The sequence below is a fragment of the Homarus americanus genome, unplaced genomic scaffold (genome assembly GCF_018991925.1).
Source record: "Homarus americanus isolate GMGI-L3 unplaced genomic scaffold, GMGI_Hamer_2.0 scaffold56910, whole genome shotgun sequence".
Classification (NCBI taxonomy): domain Eukaryota; kingdom Metazoa; phylum Arthropoda; class Malacostraca; order Decapoda; family Nephropidae; genus Homarus; species Homarus americanus.
Window position 1 is genome coordinate 976,762 of NW_024750825.1, and position 21,903 is coordinate 998,664.

At 37.1% G+C, this 21,903-nt stretch overlaps 1 protein-coding gene across 1 annotated transcript in view; it reads right to left on the reverse strand.

The window, feature by feature from the left end:
• LOC121854215 (G-protein coupled receptor GRL101-like) overlaps positions 1 to 17,902 on the reverse strand; it is a 121,192-nt gene extending 103,290 nt beyond the window's left edge. Inside the window, exon 1 of the mRNA XM_042348722.1 lies at positions 17,583 to 17,902. Within this exon, the coding sequence (XP_042204656.1) occupies positions 17,583 to 17,613 (31 nt within the window). The 5' untranslated portion in view covers positions 17,614 to 17,902. The remainder of the gene's footprint in view (positions 1 to 17,582) is intronic.
• Between the last annotated feature and the right edge of the window lie 4,001 nt (positions 17,903 to 21,903).

Genomic DNA, 21,903 nt, shown 5'->3' on the forward strand with positions numbered 1-21,903 from the left:
GTGGTCATGGGTTGGGGAGAGTGAGGGCTGGTGGTGGGGTGAGTGAGGGGTGACGTGAGAGTGGTGTGGTCATGGGCTGGGGAGAGTGAGGGCTTGGAGTGGTGTGGTTTTGAGGTGTCTCCTATACATTATTAAGTGTGATAATTATTTTCATTTATTTTATCTATGAAACAGTTGTACACATCCCCCATATTGTCTCTTAATTCCGACGCACTAAATATTATTCTTATTATTGTTGTTATTATTATTATTATTATTATTAGTTATGTCGTTATTATTGCTTTTGTGATTAGGTAACCGAGCATTACCACATATGTATTTCAGCATGTCAGTTCTGGCAAAATGAATTGTCCAATATTATTTTAAAATCACCTGTCTAATAGTTTTCTTTTTTCTTATCTATTTCTTAATTAACTGATATGGTTTCACCTTATTTCTGTTATCCGTCTTATACTTCCATTGACATTTGTAAATAATTTTCCAATATCTTTTTAAGTACAACGTTACTCTCACACGCCTGCAATCATTCACTTAACTGATAGATTTAGACCAAATTAATGTGGTATTTATGGAAAGATTATATCATTAAAAATAAAAAGGCTGCTTTGGCGCATCAATAATACTTATCGATCCATGTGATTTTGTCTTAAAATGTGCGTCAAATAAACAAAATCAAGGTGTGGAGGAGATGTCTCGCTACTTTGACCTTGCACTACTCTATTATATACTTTTTCGAGGTCATATATTAATATCAGGTTAATTTACGCGCGGGAAAAATAATTAGGCGTGCTCGACAAGGTTTTAGGTTGGTCAAGAGTTTGTTCAGCTGCTGGGTAACTATTTATATAACCTATTGAGAACTCTCATCATTTTGGTGCACCAGTTGTTGTTGTTGTTTTCATTTGATGTCACTGCAGCTTTATATTCAAGCTCGTTAATTTTATGCATAATTTTTATATAATTTATCATAATTTACCACTTTCTGATTTTATATCCCGGATGATTTATATGTACCTGTGAAATATCGTAAAATTTATTTATAGGGCAACTCGTGTGCATTAAACTACTTCGAGGCAATACAAAATAAACGGCATTTCCCTGTTCCATTACTATGATTCATGGGAAGAGGAAGAGTCCTGTCATGAATATTTAGAAAGAAGTATGGTTATAATACACATTTATTTTCTGCTAGTTGACTTGTCAAACTCAGCATGGGGTAAATAAGTTCATTAGAGTTATGAAGCAAGAGGCCACCTGGGATATAATGCAAAAGAAAAAAATCACCTGGGATATGAAGCAAAAGAGCACTGGGTTATGAGGCAAGAGAGAGATCACCCGAGATACACAGTAGCCCACGTAATATCTGCTTCAACCCATGGCCATAAGCTATGCAGAATCTCAGTCTGGCAACAAAGGGATGATCAGAGTGTCTTACGGGCTGAGTGATGACTGATGCGAGCTTTGGGTGGGGAAATGAACATAGATGTCACCTTGGAGATCACCCCTTTAGGCAGTTCACCCCTGGAGTGATGTTGTTATATTATAATTACTACAGTTAAAGTCTTTTGTGCATATACTTGGTTAGTGCGTAATTACAATAGCAATCAACAATTAAAAGATGAGCGACGTGAGCCTTACACTGAACACCTGTACCACCACTTGGTTCAAGAAACCTGGCATGGGAATATAATTTTTTTTCTCCATAAATCACTATTAAAAACAAATGGGCTTAAATTCCAAACACCACTTCAAGAGATGATTGAAATCATGAGACGAATCTTCGTGACACGCATGCAAATGCTCAGCCAGTTACGGGTATTCTAAGAAAATGGGTCCCAGTTCTAATGGGCTCTACTAAAAGATGGACCTTAATCCAGTGTGCATCAATCGTAATGGAACTCAGTCCTAATCGGCTCCAATGGGCCATATTCCAAAAACTGTACTGCAAATGGACCTGAATCTCAATCATCCCCAATAATGCAGTAATGACAGACGCGCGACCATTAGTCTGTTTCACGGTACAATTTGCAGTTTTATTTTTTTTACCAATAAATAGTGTATTCACTGAAATACCTAACTGATGAGCGTTTAGTCCAATGAATGTTGTGACAGTCATGCTGGGACACAAAAATGAAAACACTGATTAAAATCTTCATGTTTTAGGCCATAAATTCCATGTAATGGCTGATGAATAGCGCTTACATACAACAAACTGTTTGTCTCGTGATATGTATACAAGTATTGATGAATATCCCGAAAGACATTGAAATAACCACCAATCCCTAAATGGTGTTCTAGACCAACCGATCAAATAATGTCCGTAATTTTAATAATGTGCCAATAAATCAAAATATATAAGAAAAACTAACCAGTCAATGACGACCCTCCTAAACATAATAAATCCCACCTCCTCTACAACAAGAACCTCCGCTAAATATAATATCTGTTGACAACTAGTTTATGAGGTGCGTTATATTGGGAAAGTGGAAGATATTCGTTTCCTTAAGTCAAGTTTAGTAAGCACCCCCAACAATACACAAGTGGTGAGACAAAGTGCTTTGATATTTGGATATTAGGTACAAAATTAGTGTTTAGATTTATTGAAGTGATTTTCCATATTTATTTTAGCCAGATTTAACATTAAATACCCCCCTCCACCCCACACCCCCACTTTTGACACTCTGCTGGAAATCAAACATAAGTTTCCATTATCGCTTATTTCCGCATTATGTAGTATACTGGTATTTAAGTGTTGGGCTATCATGGTATACGAAAAGTATAAAGTGTTCAGTAAGTAACTCATCCATTAGAATAGAATAACCATGTGGGCCACATAACTGACCCTCCATCAACTCAGTGGACCACATAAGTGACCCTCCATCAACTCAGTGGGCCACATAAGTGACCCTCCATCATCACAGTGGGCCACATAAGTGACCCTCCATCATCACAGTGGGCCACCTAACTGACCCTCCATCATCTCAGTGGGCCACATAAGTGACCCTCCATCTTCACAGTGGGCCACATAAGTGACCCTCCATCATCACAGTGGGCCACATAAGTGACCCTCCATCATCACAGTGGGCCACATAAGTGACCCTCCATCATCTCATTAGTCCACATAAATGATCCTCCATCATCTCAGTGGGCCACGTACGTGACCCTCCATCATCACAGTGGGCCACATAAGTGACCCTCCATCATCACAGTGGGCCACATAAGTGACCCTCCATCATCTCATTAGTCCACATAAGTGACCCTCCATCATCTCAGTGGGCCACGTACGTGACCCTCCATAATCTCATTGGACCACATAAGTGACCCTCCAACATCTTAATGGGGGGGTGGAGGATCTTTTCGGACACGTTTGTTATAATACAGTAGATGCTTTTCTAATAGGTGAGAAAGAAAACATGTAAGAATGTGAAATATGTACAGTAGAGTTTTCCTTCGGAACTTATGATCTTGCTATCTTAACTTCCTCAGGTGTAAACCAATAATGATGACAGACAACACAAACCAACTAAACCAAAATTAATGATCATTCATAATTATCTATTATTTAGTTAGGTTTGGTTGGTTTCTGTAGCCAATCGTCGTAGCCCCACAAACTGATGCCGTTTCTAAGAACACTTCTAAAGGTATTACTACATAGTCATTATTTAATCTTCTCCCACCTCTTAACATTTTTACTTTAAAACTTACACATCCTTGAGATTTTTCAAATATCTAACGTAGTATAAGTGGCGAATGGCTACTTAACCTTTACGAACATTTTTGTAAGTGAAGCGGGATGGAAAGTTAATCTGATTGTTTTCGTTTTTTTTCTTCAGATACATGAAAGTTAACATCTCCTCGAGGTACCTGTAACACATCATAATTCATGTATGTACAAGTCAGATTTATATATCAGGTATTATTTATTTTGTACTTGCTCGAGAGTCTCACGCGTCTGCTAACTTCCCGTGTTGAGGAGCCAGTGATTTTCTAAATAGTAACTTGCGTATATCATTAACCTATCAACTTCCGGAACTTTTAATTTTTTTACGTCATTATTACATGATATTTCAAGTCGCTTTCCAATCCTACACCATGTATCCTTTGAGTACTAGCATGTTTTTTCAGTGTTTCTTGTGATTACCAAAGATTGGGGTCTATAGTCTCAATATGCAAAGGTTACTTTTCATTGCACTTATTGCAATGCGAGAATGAATCTAGATTTAATCAGTCCTTGGTCATCCTTCCTGGAACAAGTAGGACGTCTCCCAGTTATATGGTTCTTCCAACGTTATGATCGCTATTTTGCGCTTACTGATAGTGATTTGTAGGAAACACAATATTCCTACTTTAATGTCACATTTTGCTTTTCTATTGATATATATCGTGGTAAAATATGGTGCACCTTGGCAGGCACGAATTGTTTTCCAAACGCTGTCTTGTTCAGCAAAGGCTCTTCGGTTTTCAGGGCCACATCCGAAAAAAGAAAACTTGAATTGAGTTCTTTTACTGGAATTTGGAAGCAGATGGCTGCATCTTATTGAATCTGTCGATTTATTTTTCCGCCTATGAGCAGAAAACTTGCTGGTGGAAACTTCTAGTTATGAATCCTGGGATGTTTACACTAATGAAGTTACTGGGTAGCCAAAGTCCCTTAAAGCTTTTGGATTGGTCTTATATGATGATGCTCTGAGACACAGTATATGCCGTCCAAGTTGGCCGTTTGATGCTGTATTAACTTTGAATAACGAAATATATAAACAGAGAAGAATAATTACGAATAAGAGCAGAATTGTATATCTGATTCAGTATAACATATATAACAACAGTAGCAGATTAGATTGAATTGTTGCGGGTTAGATTATATCCAGTCAACCTAGATATTTGCTCCTGTTAATCTTCATGGTCTTCTAATCACGTTCGTTCTTAGAAATCACAACTGGTAAGATGCTATTTTGATAGTTTCATATTGTGTGGGGTCAGACCACCACATTGATATGTGTAAATTCACATTAAAAGAAGTGACCCAATATTTTAGTAAAAACAGGTAGTGAAGCAGTTCCATACCTTCCCGCCACTGGCTGGTGGTGAACGATAAAATGTCACTTGGGTCGTATTTCAATATTTGTTTGTTGTACTGTATCACGTGTGCGAGTAAAAGGAGCTTTTATTACACCTTTCAGTTGATAAATAAGCGCCTTGTATATGTTGCATACTATTTTATTATGTGAAATAGATACACGTATAAACAAATTATTGACACCCATGTAAATTATATTGATATTTCTGTGTTGTCATAATGATCAAGGGCGTAATTTCCATATCTATTAAAAATGACATTCTTCCCTGAGAACTAAAATAACCTGCCATTTTTATCTGGTGTGTGTGTGTGTGTGTGTGTGTGTGTGTGTGTGTGACAATACCCTTGAAACAGGAGGTCAGGAATTGTTTGTTTGTTCACATTTTTTGCTTATACATTCAGAACGGAATGTTATAGAGGATATGTGTATAATAGCCTCAGGTAATAGACATTATAATGTTCACAGGTCAATGGTATATGTAGTTCAGGATATCAGCACAGCTGGCGTTGCATTCTCTCATTTAGTTTCGATAGCGATTCATTCGGAAGGAGACACGGAATTTTTTTGGTGACTGTATTAAAGATACCGAGAGACACTGGTCTAGCTTATCCCAGTGGTCTTGCTTATACTCGCGACTAAAAACTTTACATTGTAGTAATATTTTTGTGAAATAGCTACTTAAATTCTAAATGGTGGTAATTATACAGCATCACGCGTACCTTAGAGGAAATTACCAGGAAGTTTGCACGCTTTATTTAGAATATTTCTTAGTTTTCTTTTGTAAAAAATCTGATATTCTATTGTTGTTTTTTTAAGAAAGAAGTCATCATATCCATGCTTGTACATTACTGTACGTGTAACTCCTAGATTACTTACACACACATTGATGAACGATAAAACCAGCACCTGGTAAGGCATCATGTTATTTGATCGCGATAGTTTCAGAGTAGTCTGTTTCCCTCATCAAACAAACTACTGTATAATACATAAAAATACACGGCGTAAGAGCTCAGTTATACAATATTCATGAAACAGTTTTAATTTAATTAAGATTTCAATAAACATACGATCAAATAACCGAACGTAAAGACTAAACTGTATGATATCAGTAAACCTAGAAACACAATGCATCCCAAAACTCATATATAACAAGAACTTTGTCAAAATGAACTATGAGGACTAAAGGTCGCTTAATTTAGACTACAGATGCATTTAGAATAGTATTTCTCTATTCTAAATATTTACTGAATATATTAGAAGGCTAAAAATATCACAGTGCACTTCTCTTTTTATATGTTCTGCAAATCATGTCTAGATTTTTTTTTAAACTTTGCAAGTGTGTTCAGTAAAGCGTTAGTAGAGTCTGAATTTTTTGTAGAATTTAAAACTATTTAAACGAGGGTGTTTTTTAAAGTGTTATGGCAGTTGGTAGTTTTCAGTTTTATAGAGATTCTTTCTTTTGTTTTACAAGTGAATTGATTATGGATAAGTTTAACAGCTTCTTAGGGATAAATTACGAATACAATAAAAATTTCCCAATTTGTTCAAAATCCGTGAATGACTTACAGAAGCAATTATTTTTACGTTTCTGTAGCCACTTTATTGCGTCCTACTTATCTGACATTATAAGGACGTCTCGAGCCAGTATCATCATCCAAAAGACATTTATGGTAACTGGGTCATCCGTATCATTTAGGGCTTATAGAGGGATTTAAATTTAGTATGGTTATTTATTTGTTTTTGTTTTTATGTGCTCTTAACTCCTAACAAAGACAAACATGCGCTATGGGCTGCCCCTAGGTGAGCCGTGGAATATTGTCTGGTGGTAAAGATAATGTTTGTGAACGTGAGTGATCGTGAGGGGGCTGGTAATGGTGGTAGTGGTGGCTGACCAGTTTGGTTGGTTGCGATGACCGTAGAAGGTTACGAGGCCTTCGGGGATGACTTTTGGGGGGGAAAATTCCTGTTAATGTTTGTAAACTGCATTACCAGGAACAAAACTATCACCGTATGTTAGCGGTAATATTCAGTGTGTAGTGATGCTCCTCTTCCTGGAAAGTCACACTTCATAACCAGCTCACTGCATTTAATATAAAACTTATATACGATAAAATAACAGATAGTATATACAGGGGTAAGTTCCGATGTATGACTGTTTTCCGTTGAAATAACCTGGGGCAAATAATGATCTATCAGGATCATTTCAAACAAAAACAGATGTGCTGTTTACTGTGATATGCTGTAAGAACGGCCATGTACTGGAGGAAGACACAAGAGCCAGTAAATTCCGGCTTCTTCATCACTCTGGTTGTCATGCGCCGTGCCTGTTCTTATGTGTGACTAACGTTTTCTGCTTGGCCGACATTTTATTAAGGCTTCCTAATATATTTTTCGACGTTTGTTTGTTTATCCGCTAAACCTAAAGCCAAGATTTCTGACTGACTGTAAGAAATTATTCATATCTGGAGGAGTTGTTTTCTGTTGCGTCCAAAGTGAATGGGGAGAATTTTTATTTGAATGATGTTTGATGAGCTGTTGGTGTAGTGCCAGTGCTGGGGCTGGTGTGGGTGGTGTTGGTGTTGTACAGTACTGGTGTCGCTGTTGTGCTGGTGGTGTTGCTGGTGGGAGTGTTGGTTAGTAATAGTCAGGATTGTTAATACGAGAAAGGAATGAATATTAAAATAATTTTTGAATCTAGTGATAGTATTAGTATAGGTGGCAGTAGTACTGACTTTACAAGTATATCCTGGAGAGGTTAGAAGGGGTGGTAGTGGGAAGGGGCGGAGGGGTGGTAGTAAATAGGTTAGAAGATAATAGTGGGGAGAAGGGATGTTGTTGGGGAGGTTAGAGGTTGCTAGTAGTGAGGATAGAAGTGGAATCCTATGCCTGTAATAGTGGTAGTGTTGTTGAGTTCAGAAGCAGCGATAGTCGTTGTAATGTTGGTGTAGTGACTATAGTGGGCAGGAAGGGAGGGAAGAACTCGAGTGTTGATAATGGGATCGTTACCTCTGAAAATCACACATGACTATAAAGTAAAATTTTCACTATCAAAGCCAAAATTGTAACGAGAATAAAAATAAGTATTAAACAATTATTCTTAAGTAGGTATTATTGAACCTCCTTAAGTTTTATTTGCAAATCTTAAGTGTAGAAGACATGTATACAAATATGTACTCCTGTGCATACACCAAAATTCTCACTATTTTACCTGAATGAACAAGTCTTTTACGTCAAGTTAAGAGAAAGTGAAGAACATTTAAGGATAAGAATAAGATTGGTATGTTATGTTATGCCAGTAAGGTCTCTTATTCTCACGGCACTCCTAATGCCATCGTAAAAATTCCTTCAAGATTGCCACCACCACCACCACCCACCCCCCTTCCCCGACACTTTTCTCCAGACTCTATAAATTATATATTTATTTTGAGGTTGTTTTGATAAAATAATGAAAAAAAGATGAACGATATTGGAATTATGGAATCATGACCAATTAATCCGTAAAGTACTTGGTCATCTAACAAAGTAGAAAGCTAGCCATTGTCTCCCTCCCATAAACTTTGAATCGGCAGGTGAGATTAAGGTAACAATCAAACTACTTCAGTGTATTTGTTGGTTTTAGTAAAACAACCTGAGTAGCGATCCTTCTAATCTCACGTCACTATATTATATCGTTGGATCTTTTTGTTCCCTGCAGTTACAATAGTCATATACTCATGAGTCACTTCCAATTAGCGACTAAGTAATCATGTATTTTCTAATCACCTCCATGTGAAACGCCAAGTCATCATTTATTTCACAGTCATCTTTATCTCGGTCTTCAAGTCGTCATATAATTTGGCATGTTTTAAATTAAGAGAACGATAAACCTTTATGAAGTGCGGGGAATAGTGAAAGAAATTTGAAATAGACAAGCAAAGTTGAATACACTGCAGTCTCATTTGTTCAATCTCTCTTGTGCTCTCTTCTTGCAATTTTAATTTAAATACCCTCCATTAATCAGTGTTTCAGCGTCCCTCTTCTTCTTTCACTGTTACTCTAATATATACTTTAAATATTCAGTTTCACTCTGTTGATCATTATTCCCGAATACCGGAATACAATTACATCCTCCAGCTTCTACTGATGTTGGAGTGAGATTGCCCTTCTCTTTCATCGTTAGACTGGGTGAAGTAGGGGAGGCTAGACCAGATGAAGGTATAAGCAGGCACAGTTAGGAAATAGGCAGGGGGTTAGAGTTACTATATGGGAAGGCTTGTGTTACTAAAGGACTATGACATTGGGTTCCTTTTCCTATTTTTTTGTGGTCATTAAAGGGTCCCGGCTGGTAGGAGCTATGATGACATTTGGCACATCCAGCACCTAGATTAGTTATTAAAAACAAAATGAATCTGACAGAAACTTCGGGTAACACTCCCTGAGAGAGAGAGAGAGAGAGAGAGAGAGAGAGAGAGAGAGAGAGAGAGAGAGAGATCAGCACAGCATGAGTTGGCTTTACCTCTATCCCAGGAGTGTTGTGTGTGTTAATTGGATAGCCTCCCTATGTGTTGGTATGAGGCTTTTGTCCATGTACTATCAACTGGGTGTACGAGACAGCAAAATAAATAACCTGTGTTTTTTGTTATCGCAGCTGACTTTTTAAAACAAATAGGAAGTATTTGGAGAATTGAAACGAAAACTCCAAGAAAGCAGAAGAGAAGATGGGTGGAGAAAAATATAAAAGAGGAATACAGTAGAAGTGAAAGGTGTGAAGCCAAGACTTATCAATTACCACAAAGCATTCATACTACCGCAAGATGGAACAACGAATTAAAATGCTGGAGTGTACTAACTTCCACTCAGTTGGAGTAAGACGTTTAGGAGTAAGGTTGCCGCTGAAAAATGGTGATCCCATTCATATTGTAAACAATTTGTAGGGTGATGACCTGTGACTTTATCTTTCGTCTTATATTAAGCAGAGGAGAGTAGGTTATAACATAACCCTGGAAAGACGTGCTGTGCAATTTTCTTAGTGACTGGATGGGAGCTATAAATACTACAATGCGAAAATACAGACATTGTATTTTTTTAATGATCTTTTAATATTTACCGAACATCTGTGAATTTTATGCAGAGGTTGGATCATAATTGTGAATGTTATCGCACGAACATATAAAACCGACAAAGTAATAAACACCATGAACGTTGTTTATTGAGTAAAATATCTGAGGTCGTTGCAGCTGATTATTTAAATAATGTTCAGTCATTCCTGCTGCACTTTTAACCTCCACACCTTTATATTATTACATAAACTTTCTAATTTGGGGAGAACGTTCATAGATTACATCAGATCTTGACGTTTGTCCGATGCTGACCAAAACTCTTCAGTATGGAAATATTGCTAAGGTTTTTTTTTTAAATTGAAGTTTTGAAAAATATCACTTCAAAATTGTGAAAGCTGGCGAAAACTCTGACAGACATACAGACCAGCTTATAGAACTGATCAATACATTTGGCAAGTCTTTAATTTCACCAAGTAATAATTAATAAAACAATATTAACGGGCTACCATCATACTCGTATAGTAGATGAAATGTGAATTCATATTCTGGTCGTGACTGTGAAGCTAAAAACAGAAAATTATATTAATCGCCATAAACAAACAAAAGGGGGGTGTTCATTAGTAAACATGAAAGTTTGATATCAATATTTTTGTCAAAAAGACTATATATATATATATATATATATATATATATATATATATATATATATATATATATATATATATATATATATATATATATATATATATATATATATATATATATATATATATATATATATATATATATATATATATATATATATATATATATATATATATATATATATATATATATATATATATATATATAATTTTGTATTAGTGTGTATGTAATTTTACAACGTTTAATTCACCTTTAATCAATGCGGTACTTTTACGAAAACTCGTCACTTCCACTCTCGGCAAGTGGTTAAAAATATTGATTCCATTTTTATATATTTTCTATGTTAATAATTTTTGTTTAGAATGCTTATATTAAATAATTTAAATATAAATACGAATCATAAACGAAACATATTAGAATCAATCAATCTAAATCTGTCTTTTATGGCTGATATGTATAGGAATTGTGACCATGTCTCAGTGTAGCATCTTGCTCTGGTGAGAGGATAAGTTTAATATTATAAGAACATAAGAGCGTAAGAATGAAGGAAACTGCAGCGGGTGTATTGGCACATACTGGGCAGTCCAGTTTACAGGTACACCCAGCCCCCATCGCTGGATGGAGTTAGAAAAATTAGATGTATGGAGGAGGGACGAGGATGTTAATTGTGGAGTGAGTGGAAAATAGCGTCCTGAGTTAGTGCACAAGTGAGAAAGTTATCAAATATGTTATAAAGAGGCAGCGTATACTGTTGATGAAAAGAGGAGTTAAGGAAAAATCAGCGGATACTGAAGAGAAAAAAGGAAGGACAAAAGAAATATATAGTGACGGTGCCTGGAGGCTATCAGTCTACCGTAGCGGCCCTTCAGAGAGAAGCTACCGTGTGGAGTAAGGCGTCACATTTTATAACAAAAAACGTAGGTACAGTTTGTGCTGTGTCAAAATATATATATTTATTTTTAGGGTATGGAAAAATTCGGGATTTTTATTTTTTAAGGCCAGGTTTATGAAAATATTTTATCTTAGTTCAAATATATTAAGGTTTGATTAGTTTCATTTGATTTGACTTAACAGAATAACCAAATTATACTTGCATTAGGGTAGGTATGGGAGATAGTGATGCCATTCATTTACAGATTGTCTTAAGATGTACATGACCGTCCCTGTATACATGGCATTCATTATACAGTATATAGAATTATCACTAACTTATTTATTTGTGTTTCGAAAAATAAGAATACAGAGAAAAGGGAGGAATTTTGGAAATTCATGAAACACTGCACTGGAAGCTTTAGTATGAGACAGTGTTAGTAATGGGAAATTTGAAAACAATAGTGGGAGACGGAGGTGGATGGGATTCGGGTTAAAAATGGGGAGCAAGAAATTAATGGAAATAGGAAAAGCTAACAGAAATGTGTGTCGAGAGTTTTGGCTGACAAGGAATATGCGGTTTAAAAGGTGTATTCAGAAGTATAAAGGGAGGCTTGGCGTATTGGTACACAGAATACTTAATTATAATATAAGAATTGTAAATGTCCTAAAGGGAGTGTCTAACTATTTTTTTTATAGTAGTGAGAATAATGGTACAATGTATTCACGAGAGAGCAAAAAAAATATATATAAATTATAAGAGTATTTGTAATAGAATGTAAGCTGAACAAAGTGAACGAGGATAAACGAGGTAAATAAATTATTGATAGAAAATTGATACACACGAGCAAGAAAAAAACTGGTGCGGGTTGAAGAAGAATGGAAACAACTTAAGTTCTATTTTAGAGGTATGTGAGTACAGGAAATGAGACAGAAACACTAAAAGAACTGGTATTAAATTACTGCTTAAGTTAGTTGACAAAAAAGAGCCTTGGGAGGTTATAAAAGTCTGAAGTTCAAGTGAGGAACTGATGAATGATATTAAAATTAAATTGAGTAAAATAAAAGTTGAGAATTTTGTAAAGGATTAATATTTAATTTTTTGGTGTTATTTTGTATTCTGTTTCTTTTGTTTATTATTATACTTAAACTCTTCGTAAAATTTCTCTTGGCACGTTACATCACCCTTCTTCCATGGCCGTTTTGTGGCTACCATCCAACAGCGTAATGACTCCACTTCTTCCACTAACACATCTTCATGCATGCAAATGAATTCTCTTCTTTCTAAAACTGAGTGTTCCCTACCACCAACCCTCTCTCAGCACCATGTTCTACCTCTTTCACCATTTCATTTCATTCCTGGTGTTCCAAGTAATCCTGGAATCCAAGCTATTTGCCTACCACCCACACTTGCATTTGAATGTCTACCATCACTTTCATTCTTTTACATCGAAACTTCCGATACAGTTTATCTAGTTCTTGTCAGTGGTTCTAACTTTAATTCTCTCTCATCTAATACCTTAACTTCAATCTGGTTTATAGCATTGGATTACTGAGTCTTATAATTATGTCACTTTGTATCATCTTATTTCACCATAACCCACCTATTTTACCCTTTTTCTTTCTAATTATTTCAAATACTCTGTTATACTCTACACGTGTACACTGCAGACGTCCTGTTTAATACTTTAGTTTATTTTTGCTCAAAGCCTTTTTAATTTTAGTCATCAATATCTCAATCATTCGTTTCTTTTTATCATCATTACACATTCAATTATCCCAGGCTCCTTTGTTATTGCGTCTGCTTTGATAACACAAATATACAGGATGAAATTACCTAGCGAACGTACAGAATTAAAAAGTCATGATAATACCGTCGACCATTTGCAAGTGGTTCAGAAATATATTCCAAGGAAGCATTTAGTATTTGAATCATCCCTATTTTTGTTGATAAAGTTTTAATTCAGAAGTCTGATACTTACTATTAATGGTTTAAGGAAACATAATAGTATATAATTACATACATTTTATAGAAAACACTCTGGTAAATGTTTGTTCTACAAACAGTTTACGCAAAGACAGCCAAAAACGTTACGTTTGAGAGATGGAGTACACCGAATTAGTACTATTTTGTTAAAACACTTCATTGCATTGTTGAAAGAATTTTTTTCACCCAGTTAAAAAGACGCGGGTTTCAATAACAACGACACCTATATAAACCAACTTTATTTTGCTGAAGTGTCTTTAAAACATGCTTCTCCCACACCGAGATGAGGAGAGGTTCCTTGTGAAACTCCTATGCTACTGGTGACCCGCTTAGTGTCCACCTCCTTGTCTTGGTACCAATGGTTAATGATCGTCAAACTTTGGAAATAAAGGTTATAAGGCGGGAGACTCCTAATCTGCCGTATCTTCTGAGGCGTTTTATCCTTTTGGAAAAACAATATGTACATAAATGCCACGCTGACCCACTAAACATGTGTTACGGAGACAACTTATAGTTCACGCCACACCACCTTACATCACACTGTTAACTTTGTTTAATTTTCTACACATCTCCCTGCTCTTGTAATATTTCTTGAAGGGTGAATAGGTCGACGTTTTGCTCAGGTATATAAAGGAAACTATTATATTTTCTTCCATGTTTTCACCTGCAATAAGAGAACTTTAAGAGAAGCAGAGTCAGCTTCTCCCTCTCATAGGGGCGGACTGTGCTGGTCGTCTTACTGTAATAACTTACAATTATGGAAGATGGCGGATGATATCCTGTAGAGCAAGGGTTCTTAACATTTTCCACCTGATTTCCCCCTTTCCATCTTCCACTAAGAACATTTCCCCCTTCCAATTCGAAAAAAAAGAAACTCAGAAAATTACTACAGTTTTTGTTCAAGATATATTTATATAACTCATAGATGAACAGAGAAATAATTATTCTTAGGTAATGCCTAAAATTGGCAAACAAAATATCTATCTCAACGAGATTTTTGGAACTGGTTCTTTGCCACAAAGTATTACACTGCATAAAATTTCCCCCGTTTAAGAACCATTGTTGTAGAGTTCCTCCTTCACCCCACACGGTTAATTACATTATGTGTTAGCACTTTGCTGATGTTCTCTTGGCTCCGTAATTAGTGTAGCGGAGTAAAATTTAGCGCAGTAATGATGACCGCAGCATGATGGTCGTCGGCAGCTAGATGATAGTGTGTGAGTATGAGTGTGTGTGCTTGTTGGTTATGAGTGTGTAGTGTTTGTGTGTATGTCAAAGTGGGTATGTGTTTCTTTGTGTGTATTTATGTGAATGGTCGTATTGTTTCATTGCGTTTGTTTTTAAAGTTTATACGTCTATATGCGTCGTTTGCTTTGTTTTATTCTAATATGAAAGTATGTGTTAACAATTGCTTGTGGTATGTATTCTTTCCATAGGTTTGTGTATTTGTTTCCTTGTTTATTAACAGGTTCATCGTAAGTTTATCCTCAGATACCATCTTCTATACGTAATCTTTTTAGTCATTTGTGTATCTGTAAGCATTAACTTTATCAGAAACATCAGTGAACTTCGAAAGAACAAAACTCCAATTAAATATCTCTCTCTCTCTCTCCCTCTCTCTCTCTAACAAGCCTCCCTGGGGTTTCCTAAACCAATTTCTCACTAATAGCCTTCCTTCCCTCTCCCCTTTCACTATAATTTCTCCCGGTCTATTATTTATCTCTCCTTCCCTCCCTCTCATCACATCTTCCACCCTCCTTCTCACTCCCTGTCAAAAAATTCTCCCCCATACCATTGAATTCATTACCCGAAATCTATCCCCCAATCTTTAAGACTGTCACGCATAATTCTCCTTTAGTTTTTCCTATTATCTCACCAAAAACACTGAAACCCACCCTTCTCCCTTCCCCCAACTTAGCCTATCACTTAAGAGCCCTCCCTCCCTCCCTCCCTTCCTCCTACTCAGCCTGTCACTTAGACCCCCTCTTTCCTACGCATCCTCTCACCAGAAAACTGCTCCCTCCACCCCTCTTAGTTATCCATAAATCTCCCTCTCTTTCTCCTGCACAATAATCACACACTCTACCTCCCACTCACTACATATATGTCTCTCTCTCTCTCTCTTCCTTCCTTCTTACACCCATAACCCTGACTTGCAGCCACCTCTCTCACCCATAACCCTCTTTCTCTCCCAACATTTCAACAAAACGCTACTACTGCCTCCCCTCCCATCCCTTCTCTTACCATTCTTCACTCAGTGTTCTACTTCTCCTCTTTCTCCCATTCTCTTTCTTTCCTCCCATTCCTTCTTTTTTTCCCATTTCCTCTACCCCTTCCAATCTTCCTCACCCAAAACCCGTCCTCACCTCCTCATTTATCAACCCAATTCAACCAATTTCCTAAATGTCAGTCCTTCCCCCTTCCCAATTCTTGGCACCACCCACCCCCCCTATTTCCTTAACCATGAACATCTCCTCGTCTTTCTACCCAGTTACAGTACACTTTTCTTTACTGAAACCCGTGACAAGCGCACGCATATGCACACGCGTACACTTGAACGCACGTACGAACGCATGCACGCACAGGCACTCATACGTCTACACACACACACACACAGGTAGCAGGTAGTAGGCAGCTACCGAACAGGGAGGTACTACCGCCTGGGAAGATATTGGCAGCATAATGTGTTGTCTAATGGTAGACCCTGCTGCCTAATGGCATCACGAAAATTGTGACCAAGTCCCAGGTTGCTGATCTGACTTTCTGCCTCATTTACACACAATTGTAGGGTCTCAATTGTTTCTATTACATGACAAAACAACATACATATAGCGTTTCTCACTGTTGATTTTTTTCATTCTTGCATTTCTTTGTATTTATTATTATCACAGTATTGTTATTATTATTATTACCATCAATATTTTTTTTACCTTTTATTATAAATTTTATTTACTATGAATTATTATTATTATTAAATTTTCGCCCCCCGGGCCCTGATGTGCGTCAGTGACCTGTGCCCAGGTGGGCTAATCCCCAAAAAAAAAGCACGCGCACGTCCTACCCTCCCCTTATCTGGAATCCTTCCTCCTACCCCTTGACACACTTCACTCTCGTTTTCTTATCTTCCTAGCGCTGTGCCTCTCTCTCTCTCTCTCTCTCGCTTGCTCGCTGTATGTCCTCTCTCTTGTACCTCTCCCCCCAATGTCTCCTGAATCGTAAACGTTTTATACAACATCCTGGAAAACTTAAGTCGTGGTTTATCGTTCCTCTCTGTCGAAACCGCTACTCTGGGAGGGTCTGACTTCTAACGGAAAACCTGATGACACAAAATCTCTTGTTGGGAGAGTTGACCACCGCCGACGGAAAGTGGCTTTCGTTGAGGGACAAGTGGCTACCCACCACTAAAGAACAAAGTAGCCATAACTGGCTCTTAAAAGTAACATAAATAGACTGCCCAGTATTAACCCAAGGAGTAGTATAGGCTCCTGAGAATTTTGCTATAGAAAAGTACGTCCATTCCTTTTTCAACCACAATAGATGAAGCACGGCTGGAAGACTAAATCCTTGAGGTGACTCATCAACCAGGTGAGAGACTGTTTGCTGTATCAGGTCGTCTTCTGGGGAGCTCTTTCTCTTAATTGTGGTGATTGCAGTCCCTCTGCAATAGACACCAGGGACCTCCAGGAGATAGTGGAAGACTATTCATTATCCCATCATTCACAGCTGACGAGGCATCATCGTACATAGTTATATTTATGTCAATATCACTCCTAGTACCCGGATAGGAATCTGATGCCTTATTTTCGCAGAACTATGAGCAGAACTCTCCTCCCCAACCCGACTTACCTTTGTTGTAGCTGATGAACATACGTAAATATAGTGAAGGGGTGATAAAGCTTACCATACATCAGGAAAAGAAGACACATTATTAATAATATAAATAATATATAAAATCAATCTTACCTCCCAGAAAGATCCAAACAGCGAAGCGCATCCTAGCGACCAAGATCTGGGTGAGGTTTCGTCTGGAGTTGAGTGTTGGAGTATACTGTATACTGGTCTGTCACTGATGCCTTAGGCCAGCGTAAGTTACAGGTATTATTAATTCGCGAATGTCCTGTACTAATTAAAACTCCCCTACGTTCTTTTGTTACTGTAACTATTGCTCAACGTTTTTGGCCAATTTCAATTTCACTTCATATATAGAGGCGGTAAATGATTGTTCACTAGATATAGCCAGATATTATTGTCCATAGAGAATGATTGTTAAAATAAATGTAGTGTTCTCTTATTATCTGAGAACAATAAATTAGCTAACAATACAACAGGGAAAAGATATTCAGCATTCAGTTTGTTAAATAGAATGCATAATGATAGAGTTCTATGCACCAAATACACGGCGCTTCATAACCAGTTAAAAAAAATGCTCTCTCTCTCTCTCTCAACTTGCATTATCACATGTTAACGTTAATAATGATAATATTTAGTAGTCGACTATTAATAAAGCATGAAACAATAGATAAAACATTAATAAAAGAATCTATTTTAACCTCTACATTTATATCCATTCACCCCAATCTTCACCAAACACTGTATTTATACTTTATCAAACTAAATTTGCAAATAGACAGGACTTTGAAGCAGAGGGAAACTCAGGGATAAAAAATATAGAAAAAAAAATATTCAGGCGTCATAAACACATCTAAAGTTTAGAATCCCACGCCAAAACTTGTTCAAACCCCCCCTACAGACACATGTCCTGGCGAATTAAAACAAACTTGTGCTGAACTATGTCTGATTTTAACAGGAAGGAACCACTGAGGAGTCGCCAAACTTCCTACCTTTCCTCCTTAAAGAAGATAGTTTAGTGCTAGTTTGGTTTGAATTTTCTAGTATCGGGAGCACGAGTTACCATTGGCAGGGTTATCACATATTGTATTATGATTATTATTATTATTATTATTATTATTATTATTATTATTATTATTATTATTATTATTATTATTATTATTATTATTAACGTTATTGTTATTATTGTTTTTGTTTTTGGTTGTTATTGCTATTGCTGATATTATTATTATTATTATTATTAATATTGTAAAACCCATGATTAAGAATGTATGATAAAATCATTAAATAGCTCTTGTAGCACATAAGCAAAAACCTGAAACGTCAAAGCGATAATAAAAACGCATTTCCTAAGATAACGACGTTTGCTCTCATTGTGGCCGATACACGACACCGTCTTTGATTTCTATATCGTTCTTTATCTGATGAACAGTTACTTAATAGATTGGTAACTGCTACGTTATTGTAGAAACTCATAAAAACATAGTCAGATATATAAAAGAAAACCATTAAAACAAACAACACATAATTAGCACAGGAACAAAGCTAATAACAAACATACTGGACATTATTAATTCGGATCCGATAGCAACATTTCTCTCGTAATTGGACTTCAGCATGTGGTTCACCTTCTCGAATGCAATATTCCTTGAAATGAAACACTCCGACTTAGAAGGACCTTAATTTACCCAGCGATCCGTAACTCTCCCAACCATAATTGTATCCTGGGTCTCGTGTTCCGTTATTATAGCTTCGGGCTCCCCACAATAGCACTGATGGCATCTGTAGCCACTCCCTGTAAACGCAGTAACTCCTTCAACCTTACTTATCCTCTTCATCCCTTGGTCGCTCACATGTCCGACTCTCATCGTCAATAGGCACTGAGCACATTCATGCTGATCAAGCCGGACTTAAATTAGTTTACACTTGGTACTATGACAACATTAACTAATAGAATATTCTAAGAGTTTGCATCTCTTACTCCAGAGGAGTTAGTTCAGACAGTTTTATGTGATGGCGACTACTTTAGCTCGAGAGACTATCTCTAATGTAATAGTAAAAAGTAAATTTTGTTAGTATTTTTTTCGTAGGCAACATTTTCTCCTATAATTCCTGAGGCAAGAGGTTAGTATTTCTTCTCAAATTTAGGAAGTTTTTAGGTGATAATAACCTAAAAATAGTTTTCGGAGAACTGTTTAATGTAAATATGTCCAAGTTTTTTTTTGTACCTGTAGGTCATAAAGTAACTAGGAATTATATTAATTTTAATCAGAAGTAAAAATAAAATATTTCGCCGTTACTGTAAATAAATCTCCATATTTAAGTTATATTTTAAACAAGTCATTGTGAGCATCACCTGGAAAAAGAATTTTCCGTTGTAGTTGGTCTCAAACTTTCTGGCAATTAGATCTTTTCTTTAACTTAGTAGACAAGAAACACACACACACATTAACACATTAACACTCTCTCTCTCTCTCTGTCTCTCTCTCTCACTCACACACACACAAGACCACCATTAATCCAGTCGGTACGTGACACCCGCATATCCTAGAGGAACAGCACCACTATCGCTGTTTATTTTCCTCTAAATTTCAATTAGTTTTCAACGTGAAGGACAGTGGCGACATTCCCTAAACCAAGAGAGCCATATACACGGTTACTGTTTACTAATTTACGTCCCAGACTGTTATATATCCTGGCCTCTCCCACCTCCATATTAATAGGAATAAACTATGGCTGAATCCTGTGAGAGAGTGAGTGGGATGGGGGAGGGTACTGAGGAGAGGGAGAAGTGAGAAGGAAGTAGAAAGGATGGGAGGGAAGGAGAGGATGAGAGTGTAGTGAGAAGGAATGGAAGGGGGAGGAGAAGATAAGGGTGTAGTGAGAAGGATAAAAATGGGGAGGAGAGGGTAATGGGAAGGATACAAGGGGGGGGGGAGTAAGGTGGGCAGGAGAGGGAAGTAGGAAAGATGCAAGGGAAGTTGGAAGGATGGGATGAGGAGACTAGAGGGGATAAGAGAAGGAAGATGCACATTAATTCTTTGCCTTGTCAAATCTTCTAACTTCCATATTTTATAAGCTGTCCACCTCTAAGCTTCCCAGAATTTTACATCCATCCTTAGAAGATTACCAAACACTCTAACTTGCAGTCTTTTTTCTCATTCGCTATTTAAGCTCTTCCTATTTCTCAATGCTTTTCCTTACATTTCTCCATAATTTATTTCCATATATCCAATGCTCCCGACATCCTAAATCCTTTTACAGCCTTCAGCTCTTTTCTGATATTTACACTGCGGATGGTGCTTGTTACACTAAAATATACTAACATTCTATCCAGATCTTCAGGTATGATTAGCAGCTCGGCAAATACCTCTTATAGTTGATAAATATCTTCTTGTATACGTCCTCATACCTCATTTGCTGTTATATTTTAATAATAATAATAACTTTAGTTAATTTCCTATTTTCTGATGGTTGTGGTCCTCGGATTCTTAATATTTTTATTAGACAACATTATTAATTAAGGATAACAGTATGTGTCATGGGTTGCGTTAGGCTTACCCATGCAACCAACTCCAAAGTTGTTTTACTCGAGATAAGGCACCCGGCGAGGCATAACTGGGACATATATTTTCCATTAGTGGTATGTTAGCCAGCCTTTAGGGGGAGGCCAGTGAGACAGTGGTACTGTTCATCGCCTCACACCCCAAAACCTCATTTTAAGCAGTATCCCCGTGGCCATGGGTTAGTCAAGACGCCCACTTCCTCCCTCCTGAAGGGAACGGGACACCACACAAGAGTCCTCCACCGCCATCCTGTCCTGTGGACCGTCGTCGACACGAGAGTAAGCGTGTTAACCTAGGTTTGTTATCCCCGTGGAAATATCACGTGTGGAAGCCTGTTTGCGACAAAAGCAATCCAGGCTGGTCTATTGCCCCTAAGTGGTTAATTCAAGTCACGCTTACCAGTTCTCCTGGCTGCGACAACCGTCTACAGTGACTGTCAGTGACGTGAGACTATGTGTGATAACCCAAGAGTACTCTTTGTTGTTATCCCCGTGGAAAGAAGTTCTTGTGCGGAAGCCTGGTTGCAACAAGAGCAATCCAGGCTGGCAGTAAATGTATCACTTGAAGAATTAAGGCTCTGTTAAGTCATACCCATAGTAGAGTAAGCACATGTGTTCCCAAGTTGAAAATTCCCTCTTTTAGAAAATTAATTTTATTACAGCGTGAACGTGAGTGACTCGTATATCCATGCAAATTGTAAATCATTGTATGGAAGCTTGACAAATAAATGTAAGTGCAATTATCTGCCCATATCTGTGATCCTATCTTATTATTAGTAAAGGTAATGACTGATTGGTTATGACATAGTATGACCAATAACTTAGATGGATGTTGGAAATTAATGGAATTCTTTAAATCATCTTTTATCA